Genomic DNA, 17,901 nt, shown 5'->3' with positions numbered 1-17,901 from the left:
CTAGTTTTACCAAAATGCAATACTGTATCAGTGGTTTTGATCAAGACAGTTTAAAATTCCACTTAAACCCAAAATATGGAAGGTTAATTTAAAGATCTATTACTAGATTTTTCATTTGGTTTACAATGACAATAAATTCATTTGCTTTGGAATAATTGTTAATGATTTTCATTGGTGAAGGAGTTTCAAGGCTTCTTTTCTTAAAAGATCTGGGTGTTGCTTTGTTTTTTCATTTCAGCCTGTTACAAAAAATGGAAAAGGTTCTCATAGAATGGAAAGGATGAGCAATGTGGATTTTCAGGCAATCAAAACATTTTAATGATCTCATTAAATGCATCATTTACTACACATATATGTTAAAAGAAAGATGTTTTTCTGGGTTAGTAGAAGCGCTGGGTACACAATGTGTTTGAACATGTTAGGCTTCCACTAGAACCTGTGCCAGAACTGCAGAAACTTGGAGGAAAAAAAATGCAAAACTTCAACCTTTTTCTTGTCAGTGTCTTCAGAGACATCATGTTTAATCATATTTTATGCAAAATGAAGAAAAATGTGTTACAAGAACTTGATAGATTTTTCTAGGACTGCATCTCACTTGGTGGATAAAGACTGCTATTGAATTCTATAAGATTGATTGTCATTCTATGATATTGCTAGGGTTAATAAAGGATTTTCTTAGACATGCAACAACTAGTGTTTTACAGGGAGAGCAGTCTTCCTAAGATCACAGTTTTATCATTAGTTGGGATTTGTATGTTGCCTTGAGAGCTTGGAAAACGAGGGTTCTTGAACAGAAACAGATATGCCAATAGTGGCTGTTAAAGCTGCTTTGTCCATTTGGTTGCCTCTTCTAAACCACAGTATCTAGAGAAAAACTACTTAAAACAGGCGATCCACAAAGGGTGAAGCCTCAGTGCTGATAAAAGGAATGGGGTACTGGTGCAAAGACTAAGATTTTTTTTTTTTTCTGTCTTGGGGCAATCCAACATTGGAATTGTAGGTGCATTAAGACCCTGCCTCCTAAACAGTAGTATTCAATGTGGGTTAATGAGAGATGTGTCCAGTTTTCAAAACTGCATCTTTGCCAGATGTAGACAGCATCCTTCTCGAAGGGATGAGCTGTTTTCCACCCTGATCCAGGCAGCACAATGGGCGACAGGCCTGGGCTGGAGAGCAAAAGCTATTGCATTATACCTCTGCTATTTATTTTCGTAGTAGTATTGTTCCTACAGTGCTTTGCTGACAAGTTATATGTTTTACAGATCAGGTCTGTTTGATGAGGAATCCTTGCTTTAAATCCTGTCTAGGATAAATCTGGTTTGTAAATCAGACCTTACGGTTCCTATTGGAATGCTAACGATCTCAAAGGGAGGGCTTGGGTTTTGAAAACAAATCAAAGATAATGCCCAGGGTTCCTGAAAGTGCTGTCAATAGCATGAAGACTCTTGTTAAATGCCCCTTTTAAAATGTAACAACTTGTCAGACCCTGCTTAAGTAGGGGTGTTTGGAACCCTGAAATGTCACACCAAAGCATCCTTTGCTAGATCTGGCCATATCTCTTCTGCCTGGCCACAGTTGCAGCAATTCCAGTGCTGCCAACAGCAATCCAAACCACACAATGTGGCCCACCATGGTTTGGACGTATTTGCTGCATAGATAACTATGCAAGGCACTTAGCCCAGCATGCTTGGCCCTATCGACAGCAAGAATGACTCTTCTTCTCCGGGTTACTGTAGGAGAGTGAGTTCCCAGACATTTGCCACCCACACACATTTTCAAAAGGCATTCAAATAAGTCAAAATTCATCAACCATGTTGTCGTTGTTGAGGCAGGACAGGAACAGAATGACTCCAAGATCAGAAGGCGAAAGAGAACTCTCCTTTATTTCAAATGCACCACTGTATTTATAGAGAACATCGTGCAGACTAATTTCATTGGTCTTAAAGTAAAAACATCTCACACAACTGGTGTGCTCTGAATGATGCACAGTGGCAGAACATATCTATAAACAATGCGAACAAGAGAGATAGAGAATTATTTACATTCCTTTGAAACACTTTCCCAGGCCAAAGCCCAGTTAGAAACCTCTCTCTTTCTCTCTGACTGAACTGAGAATACCCATACCATGTAACTGTGTTTTTACACTCCACATTTATTTGTATTAAGTGTAAGCAATGGGTTGTGTTTTACAAAACCTCTCTGAACTGAGGGAGCAGTGCAGAGCCAGGAGACAAGTATGGGACTCTGACAACTCTCTTTCCCACCAGTCTAAGGTAGCTTCTGTCACTATCACCAACATATTTCCAGGTGAATTAGTAAGGTTAGTAGCATAACAAATTAGGCCTTATTCACCTGTGATAACTGGTGGCATTTTAGCTGCTGCAGCATCTTGATCCGATGAAAATCAACATAAAGGGTCAAGTGGTTAACATACCATCATCAGCTCTGATGATACTCTTCCTGGCACTGAGTGGCTGTTTTGTGAGAAAAATGCTCTTGTGTGTTCAACATTAGCAAGTCTTTACTACATCCTGATGAAGAAGGAAGCTAACCATTTCTGTGCCTCAAAAGGTCCTTTGTATTCAGTTATACATAGATATGTGTAGCATTTCGCTACAGTCCTGAGGAAAAAGACATTACTTCTGATAAATTTCAGACCAAAGCAATGTCATAGCCAAATTGCAAACCTCTAGGACAGGGCTTTTTAGTGGAAATGCTGACAAAGCCTTAACTACTTTGTATGACACCAGCGGGCACCAGCTTAAATTCTAGTTATGATGTGCATTTAATGGCATGGGATCAAACACAGAGTGTAATGGGATATTTTAAGATACTGTGTTTGAAGGGAATAAGTACTTAAACATTATTTATGAACCATATCATTTAAATGTTTCTGAAATGTGCCATTCAGTCCTTGGGTGCATGAAAAAAATTTCTAATTGCATTTCTCAGAATGAACAGTAGTATAGTTTTCTTCCGCAGCTTTAATGCTGAGGCACTTCCAAGACGAGGGTTGGTATTATTTAGTGGAACCCTTACTAGAATATCTCTGGAAAATTAAGGTTTTCATTTTTTCATTGTGGTGCTCTCTAGTTTTTCAGCTCAGCCTTTTGAGGAATACTCCGACTTTGCTTGGAGAATATCTTTGAAGATTGTTTCTCTCCAGTTAACAGTGACTGTGCAAGAAGACAGCAGTTACTAATATTTGTTGTGCTGTGCTAGACAAATCAGGTCTTTCTTGTGTGGTATCTTTTATACAATTAAAGTTAAATTGATAGCATAAAAGTTTTTCTCTCACACAACCTAATACCTAATAAGCTCTTTTTTTTTTTTTTTTTATGCTGAGGAAGCATTTGCTCCAAAAGGGGAGTTGACATTCATTAGTTGTGCAGGTTGACAGTAAAACTTGCTTTAATGCAGATGGTGACTAGAACTCTCATTGCTTTTGCTACAAATGGGAATGTAGCGTTGAAAGGAGTCAGTTTTCTTTATTACTCAATTGCAGCCTGGAATTTTAAAACAACTACTTTATTCCAGAAAGAAACCTGTTCCTTCAGCTGTTATTTGCTGAATAAAAATGCTGACTGAAATAATTTTGGTGCAGAAAGTTTCCTAGTAAGTTTTTGCCATAGGTTGAATTGTTTTTTAATTAATTAACAGTAATCTGTGTGACGGTCTCAAAGCACTTTGATAAGGTAAAAATGGAAACAATCTTTGGAGAGGTACCAGTCTGACTAAGCCAAAGGGACTCTGTCACTAGTTTCTGTTAAGTCAGAACTCCACTCCTGCTGCAAGCCTATCCAGCCAGGAACAGGAGAACCACAGTACTTTGCTTTCAGAAGTTCAAATAGCAGAGTCACAGTGTTGGTAGTGTCCAATTTTTGAGAAATTTGCTTTGAAAAAGCCTCTGGAGTATATTTTGTTTCTAAAAGTTTGCAAATCACACTGTTTAGGAAGCTTCCTTTATATACGAACACCTTTTTGGGGGATATGGAAATTGTATTTTTTTCATCCTTTAAAGAACAAGTGCAAATTGATGATATATCCTAAATGGCTAACAACCAGAATTGCAATTAGATCAGCAGTTGATGAAGATTTAAAGTTCTATCTTAATTCTATGCTAAGGTCTGACTTAAATTAAAGTTCTTCATTCCACATGATTCTTACAGGTGTGCTTTGTTTTTTGTTTTTTTTTTACTTTTAGTAGAGTCAAATGTCAGAAAAGTACTGTAGGGTTCTTGGCATTACAGGAAAAACTAGTAGTCTGAAAAAGACACTTCACGTTATTTAACAATGTTGCTGCAACTTACTGTTTGTTTGACAGGAAACAGAACATATTGAGATGCATATCTAAAGATATGCAGAGTTCCATGATGAAAAATACTGCATGTATGCATTGTATGTATAAGCTGCACTTCTGAGACTTTTGAAATTTGCTAAAAGCATTTTAAAGCTACACACATTTTCACTAACCCTCCTCTTTTTCATTTGGAGGAGGTATCATCTGTCACCATTTAATCATATCTGTTTTAGCTATTAAAAAGGCATGTAATTTTAATTTTTGTGGCTCATTAGTGTGTAAATGCCAATGGACCTAAACTCCTGGTCTAAATTCAAATCCCTCTGCTTTTGAGGAGACTGTGACCACCTTTTAGAAACACAGCCATCATAATCTGAAAATCAAGATCTGAAAATAAGTAAAAAATATTGTTTAAAGCAACTTCACTGGAAGCAGAAATGGGTACACAATTTTTCCAAAGTAATACAGTGAAAAACATACTGAAATATGGTAAAATAAAATACAGTCTTTTACTGAAAAAGCTGAAATCACACTTTCATGATATAACTGAATCTGAAAGACAAAGAATCCCAAACAACTAGAAAAGTAGAATGCATTTAACCATTGTAGTTCTTTGGAGAATACATTTGCATAGTCTTTTTTTTAATAAACGCATTTATTTAGATATATGCATTCCTTGAAAAAATAAATTAAAAAGGAAAAAAGAATCTGAAACAGAAAACTTGAGGGTGGTCTAAGATGTCTGTCTTCTTTATGTAACCTTTTGCATTTTGTGTTTAAGAACTGACATTCCAAATGATTTTCTTTGGCTTAATGCCTAGAGTGAATACTGAGGCAGCAAATTAGGAATGCTTAAGAAGTCCCACAAAGAAAGATATTTGCTGTGAAAGTGCAACTAATGTGACACTTGCACTGGAGGCTTCTTAGCTTGCTCAAATGATACAAGATGGCATAGGTCTAGGTGATGCAAGGGGAGTGAGGAAGACTGAAAGTGCCATGTGCTGAGCTGTACGAGGTGTCTCCTGTGGCCAGCTATCTGCCGCTGTGACTATGCTGATACTACCTTTTATTTCTCTTCCAGGGGCTAACTTTGTCACTCGGAAGATTAGCCGATCGGTAGCAAAGATCCACCTTGGACAGCTGGATTGTTTCAGCCTGGGCAATCTGGATGCTAAGAGAGACTGGGGCCATGCCAGGGACTACGTTGAGGTAAGCTGTGGGATTTTTTCTGAATCATCTTTGTGGAGGAGATAATGCTTATTGCTGTAACTTCAGGTTATGATCCACAGAGGGCTATCTCAAGTGGTTTTTTTTTTTGTTGTTTTTTTTTGTTTGTTTTGTTTTGGTTTTTTTTTTGTTTTTTTTTTTTTTCCCTATTGAGGTCTGTTAACTTTGTCTGGCTCTTGACTTCAGATTAGGGAATTTAGTAACACAGCAGTCTACCCCAGGCATGACCTGAACAGAAAAATAAATCTTTGGGTTTACATTCTTTGCCTGAATTCCTGGGGAAGGGGTCTGACTACAATGTGGATCTATTTTAGAGTGTGTCTTCAATTCTTTTGACAAATTTTATAACTGATACTAAGATTTCAGCAAGATGCAGTATGACCTGAAGTGAAAGATCCTGCTGGAGGTTGGTGACCTTTTTTTAATAAGGCAAAAAGTAGGTCTGTGTCAATGATCAAAGCCCTCTTTGGTTATACGTTATAAAGAAGCATCACAAGATAGTTGTGATGGCAGGTATTGGAACACATAAGCCTGCATTTAGTGTTTGAAATGTTTGTGTAGTCAGGATTTGTTTCTAATTTTATTCTACCCATCTACTTAAGCAGACAAACAAACAATACCCCTGTATTGTATTACAAGGAGACATGAATGACCATGTAGGAAATATTGTCTTTTCCCCAGGAGATTTTTGTCCCCATTTTGGTGCTTAAAGATTTCCTGTGGTCATTGGACTATTTCTGTCTTTTAATAATTCCTTGCTGGGAAACCGGATTTGACTTCATCACTCATTGATGTAGTTTAAAAACAAGACAACTGTTTGTTTTGGTTTTCTATATTACAAAGTAAGAAGTATCTCAGTGGGCAAAAGTCTTGATTTTTATTACAGATTGAGACTGTAAAGGTAGAGCTCTCAAATCTTCTTTACGATCAAAAAGAGCAAGAAAAAAAATTATAACGCCTCTATAAACTGATGTCCTGGATGACATTAAAAAAGGTAAACAGCCATATTGCCTTAGTATCAGAAGGGCTACATCAAGAGAGTGAAGAAGGTGGTTTTGGCAGCCAAATGAAGTTGTCTTAGGTTCTGTGCTGCATTTGCATGTGAGATGTTAAAAGCATAATGAGTGTAATGACTGTACCTCCATGACTATGGTTTTATGTTTGTGGCTACAGCATTGGTTGAAGCAGTTAAACCAGTAAACCATCCCAGTCATCTTTTTAATGCATAAAAATATGGTCATGAGTGATCATAAAATCAGTCACCAAGTCTCAACTGAAAAGAAGTAAAAGGTAAGTCAGATAAATTATCAGTTGCCTGGACATAATGAATATGATTTGTTAACAGGCATTGGATATTTCATAAAGACTTCAGCTATGACATTCCAGCAGAAATTGCACTAGGTCATAAATCATGGGATGAATCCTGAAGTCTTCTTCTCTAAGGGAAATCCTAAATAACTCTCTTGTGCCTTCTAGGTTAGACCCTTGTCCTGTGTTCACAGAATCACAGGATGGGTCAGGTTGGAAGGTACCACAGCGGCTCATCTGGTCCAACCTTCCTGCTCAGGCAGTATCATCCTAGAGCTCATTGAACAGAATTGTGTCCACACAGTTCTTGCATGTCTCCAGTGAGGGGAACTCTACAATCTCTCTGGGCAATCTGTTGCAGTGCTCAGTCACCTGCACTGTAAAGAAGTTCTTCCTCATATTCAGGTGGAACTTTCTGTGTGTCAGTTGCTTCTCTTTGCCTCCTGTCCTGTTGCTTGGCACCACCAAGAGCCTGGATCTGTCCTCTTGACACTACTATCAGATACTGATAGACATTGATGGCATTCATCCCCTCTCTTCTCAAGGCTGAACAGGCCCAGTTCCCTCTGCCTATTGAGGCCATCATTCAACCCTTAAAATCAACAAGTAAATCCAGAAGGATGACTAGCTTTCAAGGCCTTTGGCCTCCAGAAGGAATGTAGTTGTCTGAGGTCTATGGCACAAACACGTTTTTTGTGCGAGTAGCATTCCAGGCCTTTCAGCTACACATCTTGGGCCTGTCCCAAAATCTTCTGAAAATAATTCCTTGCTAAAATATAGTTCATCTTGAGTATTTCTCATCCCAGAGAAGTACCCCTTCAGATGATGGGAGAGTTATTATCAATTCTCTAATTCCCTGAGTATTGTGGAAATGTGGTTACAGGCAGCCTTCTAATGAGTAAAAAATAGGGTAACTTTAAACTGGAAATAAACTATTATTTGAGGCTTTAATGGACTGGAAAGTAGAGCTCAGAGATTTAACATTGTTCAAATAAATGCATAATATGTTAGAAAGCATGATCATATTTACAAGCATTTTGGGAGCTTCCTTAAGCATATGGCTGAACACATAGGGATATATCTTATCCTCTCCATATGTAGCTTTAAATCCCATTGATATTAATACAAGTAACACATGTGCATATAGACTAGACCATCTACTGTGTTTCCTTTCTTCTTATTTCCTTATTAGGGATAATAATAAAACCATAAATACATTCCTTTTTGTTGTTTTATGAAATATTATGGGTCAATTCCTGATCTCACAAAAGTTTATGAGCCAACTCCCATTGACTTCATGGAGAAACAGCATCCTGTATGTGTTGGACTTGAGCATGTCTGATGCAAAGCACAAGCAGAATTCATGACTCTTGAGCTTTGATTATATGAGTTCATTTGACTGCCACTGAAATTTTGGGCAAACTCATTTGTATACAGTAAAGCATGGAATCATGTGCTTGCACTAAAGCATGTAGGTGCCCACCAAGGGATGGGTTGAAGGTAGTTTAGTAGCAGATGATTCAGAAATTTGGGGTTTAAACATTGGTTCATATCAGTGGAGAATAGTTGGAAAATGTGTTTGATTAGGATTTTGACCTGGCGCTTGAAGTGTCACCTGTGGCAACAGGGTTGAGCAGCATTGTGCTGGTGAATGAAAACTGGGAAATCCAACTCACTGGAAAGAAAGGATTCCATTCTGTGTTTGAAACGAACAGAATAGAAAAATGTTGGCATTGAAAATTTTTGGTGTGGGATTATAAATTTTAACCTAAAATTAGAAACTCTTAACATATTGGCAGAAATTGTTGCTGTCTGCTTCTCTCCTTTCTCCGTTATTTATTCTGCTGTGATCCAGCACCAGTCTCATGAGGTTGTATTAGACATGATGATCAATGCCACTGAGTTGGAAAAGGGAAAAGCAATACATCAGTGCTATTGACATATGAATCTTCTGTGTATTGTTTTGCTTTGTGGGGATAACATACCCTTTATTTGTTGCAGACTATCTGCCAGGTATTTTCAATTATTAGCACAATAGCAAGCCTTAAGAGTACTGAGCACAGTGCTGAATACAGGGGAAGAATCTTCCTGCTGGCCACATTATTGCTGGTACAGGCCAGGATGACATTGGCCTTTTTGGCCACCTAGACACATAAGCCTCCACTAAATAGCTGAGGGTTTTCCTGCCTTTCCTTCAGTTTCCTCCTTATCACCTGCTGATGCTCAGGTTGCCTTCTGCAATTGCACTGGCCATACTTCAGTGTTGTGCAAACAGCAGAAATACTGCACTCAATACTGTAAGCTGTGGAAAAGCCCCTCAATCTTGATCTTACAAACTAAAAGAACAAGTCAAAGGTAACAGTTTTAATAGTCTTTAGGTATTCATAGAAATCAGAAATATTTTCTCTTGCCTTCAATAGAAATCCAGCAGTACGTCAAGCAGTAATTACAGTGGACTCATAACTGGGTCATAATTGGCTCCAATTCAATTAATTACATGTCTAGTCAAAAGTTTAAAATTAGGTATGTGCCTATGTTCATGGTGAAGTCAGGGTGCATTTGATATTTAGAATGTATGGGAATCGGCTTCCATTAATTTATATTTAAATAATGTAAAAGAAAACAAACAAAGCAAAAGAAAACTGTTTATAAATAAGTAATAAAGTAAGTTATTGTACAGGCCAATCAAGCATATTAAGAAACTGTGAAACTGCTTAAAGAGAAAATTTCCATCTTATTTTCTTTTTAATTGGTACTAGTGCTGTATACATTAATACTATACAAATGGTATATGTTAATCTGTGATTTAAAGTACAAGAAAACACACAGTCATTTTTATTGTCTTAGACCATTTTGCACATGTTGAAATTTAGATAATAAAATCTAATCTTTGTTTAAATCTCTAGTCAGTATCGCCTTGTCTTTTATTAATGATTTTTCTGCTTACCATTCTAATAGGCAGAAACTGACCCTTGGAAACAACTGCTACCAGTGCTGTTGTGGGAAATCCCTTCTTGTATGTTTGTGTGTATGTTTAAATATAAAAACTCTTGCCAGACAGAATTATTTAGAATTTTGCTTTACTCTTGTGCATAAGAAAAGGAGCCAGCAAGAATATTGGCCAAAGCATTTCTACTTTTGTTTTGTTTTTTTATTGTAGCACTTAGGATATGTTGTCTTTTGAGATACATTTTACCTTAGTCTGCTAAGACTTGAAGTTTTTCCTGAGTAATTCTTTCACCATCCCAGCTGAATTGTTGTTTGTGAGAGTCTTGCTTTGTTAAGAACTATTGGTTATAAAAGGAAGGTCAGTTGTATCTGCGTAACTATCAATACCTCATATAGTTATGAGATTGGCTTATGAACTTACGGCATGTTTCTAAATGCAGATCACCCTTTTGCTATGGACTGAAGTGAAAAATGCTTTTCCTTTCTTACTGCTTAGTTTTATGTTTAAAGTCAGTATCTTCTAATAAAAGTGGCAAAATCATTTTAAACCCTCAGTGATGGGCTTGTTTCAGTATTAGTGTATAGCCATCCAAGTAAAGTGTATTTTGTGTATTTCCAAATACACACAACGTTTTCTTTCCATCAACTTGTCTGAGGTGGCATAACTAATGGCTCTATTAGGCCAAACTGATCTTCAAATTAAATTAAATCTGCTCCAGTTGAGGTGCTTGCATCTAGGTTAGGACTTGTAAGAGAGGACTTGTAAGAACTATCAGGACTTGTAAGAATCTTAAGCAGAAAAGGTTGATAAACTGTGCTCCTTTGGAACAACTATTGAACATTCATAAAATTCTTGACAGTTGCTTGCTGAAGCAGTACCTTTTCTAGAAGCATGTGTATCAAAGACAATGAGACAATGAGTATTCCATCCTTGATTCTTTCTAATAGGTTAAAAATCTTTAATGTAGAACTATGTCTCATGCTGAAATGTTTTTGAGAAAGCAACATCTTCCCACAGGAAGTATGCTCTTGCCAAGATCAGAATATTTTTTTATTTCCTCACGTAAATATTTAGGACTTGTGGAGATAGGTGTCCAAGATCAAGGAAGTGACATTTGACCACAATAATAAGTTCAATCATCCACTCAAATAATGACCCAGTTCTCAGGATATAATACAGCCAAAAGTGGTCACAGCACAGTCTCAGCTGGTTTCAAATCAAAGACGTGAAGTTCACCCAGAACTGACCCACAGGCACTTCTTCTTGATACAAAGAGTGCTGGAGGAGCAGATCCAGAAGTAATGATTGCCTTCCCTCTGATTGAGTCTATAGGGAAAAGACATAGATGAGTGGATTTCCAAGGTCACTTCATGGCGTCATAATTTTAGTAAATTATTTGTACATGTTGCACCTCAACTGAAATATTCCAACCCTACAAAAGAGCTTGATATGAAGTGGTAGATGGTGTCACACTGTTTGGTGTCACCAAACAGGTGTCTCCCCACCACGTCTCTCATACAGAATCAAAATATAATTCTGTGGCACACCGATGTAATTCCTCTCTCTTTATTGCTGTCCAGGTAGGCTCCATCTGTCTCCCTCAGCTCTATAGGGCACCTGTGGCCCCACTTGACTTCTGGCCTCTGGTATCACTCTTTTATTTCTCTGCTTTTAGTTACAAACTTCAGAGTGGGACTGAAGACCAAACATTTTCCCCAAGTCTGTATCTGTGCAGTGCCAAAATGAACTGCCACAAATTATAGGCATATAGTGAAGCTTTCCTCAGTGTACATTTCCTCTCAATTCTCCCATACAAGCAGAGAAAAAAATGAAATTTAAATAATTATTTTTTTTCTTTTCATTAGAGCATGACTTGGTGCCAGCAAAATGCAGGTATAATTCTCAAACATCTTTCAGATTTTGAAAACATGGACAAAGCTTCCCTTATGAAGAGAGAACATGTTTTAGAATAACTGTGATAGTGAAAGATTTCTTTTTTAATGCTAAATAAAGGTAAACATTTTGGTAAATAAGACTGCACACTAAAAGACTGTATAATGCATTTCTTTCAGTGCATGTAATTTTGATTAGATTTCTTGACTATTAGAAATAGTTGCAGTTCTCAGCAGAGCAACACACTATCATCTTAATTTTACTCATGTGGATGATGTCTACAATAAAGAAAAACAAACCCAAACCAAATCCTTTGTGGTTTTTGAGATGCTGAAGTCTGCAAATAATATGATTCTAAATAACTACAGCATAAATGAGAAAATTTAAAGACCCCTTTATTCATGTGTGCATGCACACACATGCACAGCCTGTATAAATGTGTACATGTGAATGTATGTTTCTGTGCATGGATGATTTTTGTGGAAATTACTTTCAATTTCATATAATTTGAGGGGTTCATTATGTGCTATTTTTTCTTTAAGTTGGAGGTGATTGGTAATAAGAGACATACAAGAAATTAAGTAGTTTGTTGCAATAGAGATGAATAGTCTCCATAGTTAAAACATAAAAATGAGGCAAGAAAAGGTTCTTAATTACAATATGTAGGTGTTCTGTCTAATACACATCATATGGCATTGATTTCCAGCAGTGGTGGACTGTAAGTGCAACTGTAAATGTTGTTGTTGTTAGACTGTAACATCATTTTTACCTTTTTATTTTCTTGCAGACATATTTTCTGTGAGGGAAACACATATGTAAATAATTCTTTTTCTTATTTACCAAGATTTTCCTTTAACTTTCTTTTTCAGCACTTTCATGTTTGACCTATTGGTGTTTTTAGGCTTTACAAAGCCAGAAAAAAGTGCTTTCCTCAGCAAAACCATCTGGTTTAGTTTCCTGTGCCTCAACAATGATACATGTATTATCAAGGCCACCCTGGTGGTTTTTTAAGTGGTCTTGTTACAGCGGTGGTCTTACAATTCAATTGGAGTGATGGAAAGGTTAGACTAAGGCTTCTTTCAAGTATAAGGTTTCCAAGCTGATAAATTATGTATTGTTGTCATATTTCCGACAGTGACCTATTTTGCCATTGTGGCTTGAATGAAGGTTCTCTTCCATCAAGTAACACAATTACAAGAAACCTCACAAATTTCACTTTTGCAGCCTGCTCTTCTTGAGAATACCAAATTAAGGCACTTTGCATAAGTAACTGTAAATGTGTGCTAATGACTTTAGTTTTCTGCTCTGTCAATGTGTAAAAACCCAGGTAAAACTGTGACAGGGTCTATATTTAAGGAGTTAGGAGCTATCCTTTCACTTGTTCTAAGGCCTGTAGAAAGCATATGGGTGTCAGCAGAGAGACTACATAATGCAGATAATGCACCATCATTGCAGTCCCCCTCTGTGCATGCTGCAGGACAAGGTCTACTCATTAGCTGGTGACATTATAGCACTAGGGAGAAAACAAGCCAGACTTTAAAAAAAAAAAAAGGTCTGATCCACCTTGTGGTGATTTTAACCTGGGATAACTCCAGATGAGACTGTGGGAAAGAGAAGAATCTCATGAGGGAGATGGGATTGTCTGGACCTAGGAGTGAATGCACCAGACAGCCTGCTCAGGGCTGCAGCTGTGCCTGGAGGGAAACCACTGCCCCATCATGGGACAGAGCGTGTTCACCATAGAGTGAATCTTCGCAAAATTTAACAGCAAAGGTCTCACAAGTCTCTCTTCAGTGCTTGTAAATCAGGATTTTACTTTTTTTTTTTCTGCTGTAGTCTGCCTAAAGCTTATGAATTGGGCAAGTGTAAGGCAAATGTGAAGGAAATGTTCTCATAAACATTCTCTAGGCTTCTGCATGCAAAATTTCAAATACTCTACAAGAAAACCCCTAGTTCATGGAAAAATTGGCATTTAATACAAATGAAATATATTTTTCAATTAGCTGAATCAGTTCAATTGACATTTTTCCTTCCTTTCTTTGCTCTTTTTCCCATCATCAGTGGGGGGGGGGAAGGAAGGAAAAAAGCCAACCAGGTGTAGCTACGTTTGAACTCAAATTTTTTTTCAGTCAGTTGGTATTTGGCAACATTTTAAAGAATGGGAAGCAGTGTATTTTAATGGGAAATGTTAGGTAACATTAATAACAGGTACTGCTACCAGCCCCACCTGTAATAACCCAGATAGTTTCTCTTTATTAATTAATCTATGATTTACAGATTTATTTGAAGCTTAGAATAGTGTACCACATTCTGAGAAAGCTCTATAGCATTGAGCTATATGAGGCTTGAATTTTAATAAGGGGGAAAAAATCCCTTAAAACAGATCATTAAAATTTAATGACGACATTTTTAAAACCCTATAATGGTTCAATTTACACTGGAAGTCAAAAATAGTTAATGGTGTTGTTATGTCTGGGTGGTAACATCCTCGCTATAGAATAATTGTTTTCATTTGACATCAAGCCAGTAAAACATCACAGGCAATGCATTCCCAGAACCAAAGTTTTTAGTCCTCCAACTTCAGGTCATTTCACCAAAAGAAGAAATGTTTCAGATAAATTAAAATGTCAGGGCTCACTTTTATAGTACTCTAGCTGTTAATATTCTGTGCATTATTAAAAAGATTGGTTATCAGCAGAGTGACTGTTCTTTGCTGGTCTGGGTATGGAAAAAAAAAAACTTTTTTTTTGTTTTGTTTTGTTTTTTTGAATGGGAAACATTCCCCAAACCCAGAGGGTGCACTTAATATGCCACTTTTAGTTATAGCAGAAATATTTGAATTTTAGCTGTAGGTGTTTTTGGATGGAGCCTTGACCTAACAACTAACAATAATGATCCAAAGATAGAGCAGCTGAACTTTCCAATTAACCTTCTTTGGCCCATTTTAAGCTTTCCCTGGAGATGGCTGTCTTGGTTACCAGGTTAAGGATGTGAAGAAAGCTTATTGCTGTCTTATGCTTGATTTCTTTCTTCTTCCTCTCAAAATCCACATGATTTCTGCAGTGAGAGCACTGTGTGTTTCCTTAGGAGTGACAAGCATTGCATTTGCAAGGTAGGTGAGTGACGCTGGTGTTTTCTTGTCCCCTCTTCCCACCCCTCTTGGCGGTGCGACTGGGCTGGATTTGCCTTCAGCCATCAACGAGGAAAATAAAGTAGAAGTAGGGCCCTGGCATGGTGGTCCCTTCAAACCTTCCCAGTGCTTCCTGCTCTGAAAGAAGGTTGAGGCTGACAGGAGCTAAGCAGTTATCCTTCCTTGCACACCCCGCAGATCCACAGCTCAGCTCCTGGTGTGGGCAGCCTTGGAAGCTGTTCCATTGCTTCTAGTGGAATAAGGATTTCAGTGGTGCTTCTGGAGTGAGTAGGCCCACATATCTGCTTCCAAATTTTCTGCTTGGCAGTGGGATTAAAAGGATCTCTGGTATTGGATTTGAGGAAGAAAATTAGGGCATCCGTAACTATTCATATGAAATGTTGCCTTTCTGAAAGGACAACTTCCTGGGATTTGTTTGTAGAATTGAATGCAGCCCAAGCACATTTCCTTACTCTTTAGCTTTGCTCCTAATAACAAGCTCTGTACATTTTAGAAGCTGATCTTTTTAGTGTAAGTTGTGCATTATTATTTATTGATCTGCAAATGGGTTGGATTTTTATTTTTTTTTAATATCAAGTGCTTTTCCTTCTTCCAAGTGCGCTTTACAGATTTTTTTAAGGAGCATGAACTCCTACTTCTGCCTTAACGTCTATCAAGTGAGATGTTACTCTACACAGTAATAGCTTATCAGGACAACCCTAATGGTCTAATACAAGGCACACATGTTGCTTTTGACATAATCAAAAGTTGGTACAAATCATATGATCTTGTTGCACTGTGCTTTATTTTACAAGAAAAAATAATGCATTGTGTTGCTAATGCAGTATATTTCCTATGCAATACAGGCACATTTCCCCCTTCCCATTAATTTATTATGCTGCATTTATTTCCAGACCAACATTACTTTTCCATGTCTGTTGGGAATTTCTCTCTTCATCAGAGGTGTTTTAAATTCAACAAGCATAAGGTTTTTAATATATCATGTTCATTTTAAAGGGGAAATAATTGACAAGGAAAAAATATTTTGTATAGCTTTTCATTTTACTGCCAGTATTATTACTGATGTCCAAGGTAGATACATATTAAAAACACTGCAGGTTTAAACCTGTTCATCTGCCAAATTACAAGCAGATCTTGGAATATTGGAAAGGTATCTATCAGGAGGCATGAGATAGAAGGGTCTTCCCCACTGCTCCAATAGGTGCATATTCTGTGTTTATGTTTGTTTGATGTTTTATTTCAGCCCATAACACCTTGTGACCCACATGCCCTATCCATGGTGTGCACTACTGGAATGTGTCTTTCTGAGTTGATAATACTGGTAGCAGAAGTGATACTCGGCTGCAAGGAGGAACCTGCTATAGAGCAGGGCTCTGCTGTGTTCTGTTTTCTGGGAATGCCAAGGTGCAGCACCAAGGTGCCTCCCTTCCAAGGATCTTTTCCAGGATAACTAGTGGTCTAGGAGAACGTTTTATTGTTAAAGTATTTTAGGAGCAAGTAGTCGCAATTTAGAACTGGTGTTGGTTGGTGGTTTGTGCAAGTTCTAATGGTCTGAGCACACCTAATGTAACACTTTAACATTATGTATGGCATTTTAATGGCATCTTAAAAGTATATGTGTGCTATTTTAGAAAATGTATTATTTATCCAGCTAGCTATAAAGGGTAAGGACATGTGTGAAGTGCTCAAGCCCCAAGAGGACTGTAGGGCTGTGTATTCCCTCATTACCCCTTTGGAAAACCTGAGGAGCGACATTGCTGAAAACCAATTGCAGGGACTGGTTTGGAGTAAAATCTTCTAATAATAATATGATTATTGGCTTTGGTGGGACTTCATTCACTGTGTCTTACATGTGTGCACAGGGAGTCCAGCAGAAGAGAAAGAGGCTCTGTGTCTCCCTAGATTACACAGTACACCTGTGATAGGACAGCCACAATTTGGCTCTAAAAGTGACCTTAGGAGACATTAAAATGCCATTTAACACATTACCAATAAAACCAGGAAGCATAATAAAAAGTTTTCACCTGGCCTGCCCAGTGCCAGTTTTCAGTCTCAAGTTTGACAGAATAATGGAATTGGTGCACAACTGCTGTCTCCTTGTAATTAAGTAAATTAGACTTTCCTTAAAGAAGGCTTTTTTGTTGCTGGTGTTCATAAGGTTGCATCTAAAGAAAGGCAGTGCAAAACCAACAGCCACATGTGTAAAAGTATAACTTGCAAAAGAAGTTTGAGTAAAAAGTCCATCTAAACTGAAAATAAATTTGTCATCATTCTTACCCCAATAATTTTGGAGTGATTGCATAAAATACTGTTAAATAATACCAGAATCATGCACATTTTACATTTACTTTTAGAATACACTATAGTCAAGAGAAACAAGACTCAGTTCCCTTGGCTTAATTTATTCATGTGATGTTTGGGAACAAATTGTGTCATGGAATTGCATGCTGATGATAGGTATTTAGTTGTGCTGATTTGTAGCAGTCTGATAATTTAAATACAATGTGTCATAAATATTTCAAGTCGAGGGAAAAAAATCCAGATTCTGAAATCATGATCTTAAAAATGTCTTGGATAGTTGTTTATGTTCTGGAGCTGCTTGCAAAGCAGTTGACTCCTAACCAAGCTGATAGTTTTATTAGAAGTATCTTAAAGTGATCCTTTTTGCTTAGATATGGACTTTTGCTGGATACTGGTTCATATAAAGTCTCTTTAAGTGAAACAGTCCAACTCGTCACTGCAAACTCTGTGTTGGTTTTAGAAAATACTGCTGGAGCTTACAGTGTTACTACACTTTCTTAGAAGAAAAAATCACACACACTTTTATATTTCATGAAGGCAGATTAAAGCTGGAAAATAAAATTGCCTTTAAGCAAGGACAAACTGATGGTGCTCAGGATGAAAACTAAGATCTGGTGTCCCACCCAGAACAAAATCCCCAGCAGCTAAAAGGAGCACTGTCTGGCAGAACAAAAAAGCAAATTTATACTCAGGGGTACCTCAGCTGATGGAACACTGCATCCTCGTGTTGGGGGAAATGTGAGAGCAATACAAGATGGGGAATAAGACCCC

At 37.5% G+C, this 17,901-nt stretch overlaps 1 protein-coding gene across 1 annotated transcript in view; it reads left to right on the top strand.

The window, feature by feature from the left end:
- Window positions 1–17,901, top strand: part of GMDS (GDP-mannose 4,6-dehydratase) — a 407,972-nt gene that overhangs the window by 176,936 nt on the left and 213,135 nt on the right. Inside the window, exon 7 of the mRNA XM_053950230.1 lies at window positions 5,382–5,509. Within this exon, the coding sequence (XP_053806205.1) occupies window positions 5,382–5,509 (128 nt within the window). The remainder of the gene's footprint in view (window positions 1–5,381; window positions 5,510–17,901) is intronic.

Source organism: Vidua chalybeata, chromosome 1 (genome assembly GCF_026979565.1).
Source record: "Vidua chalybeata isolate OUT-0048 chromosome 1, bVidCha1 merged haplotype, whole genome shotgun sequence".
Taxonomy (NCBI): Eukaryota; Metazoa; Chordata; class Aves; order Passeriformes; family Viduidae; genus Vidua; species Vidua chalybeata.
Note: the sequence above shows the minus strand (reverse complement) of the source record. Positions and strands in the feature narration are given on the sequence as shown.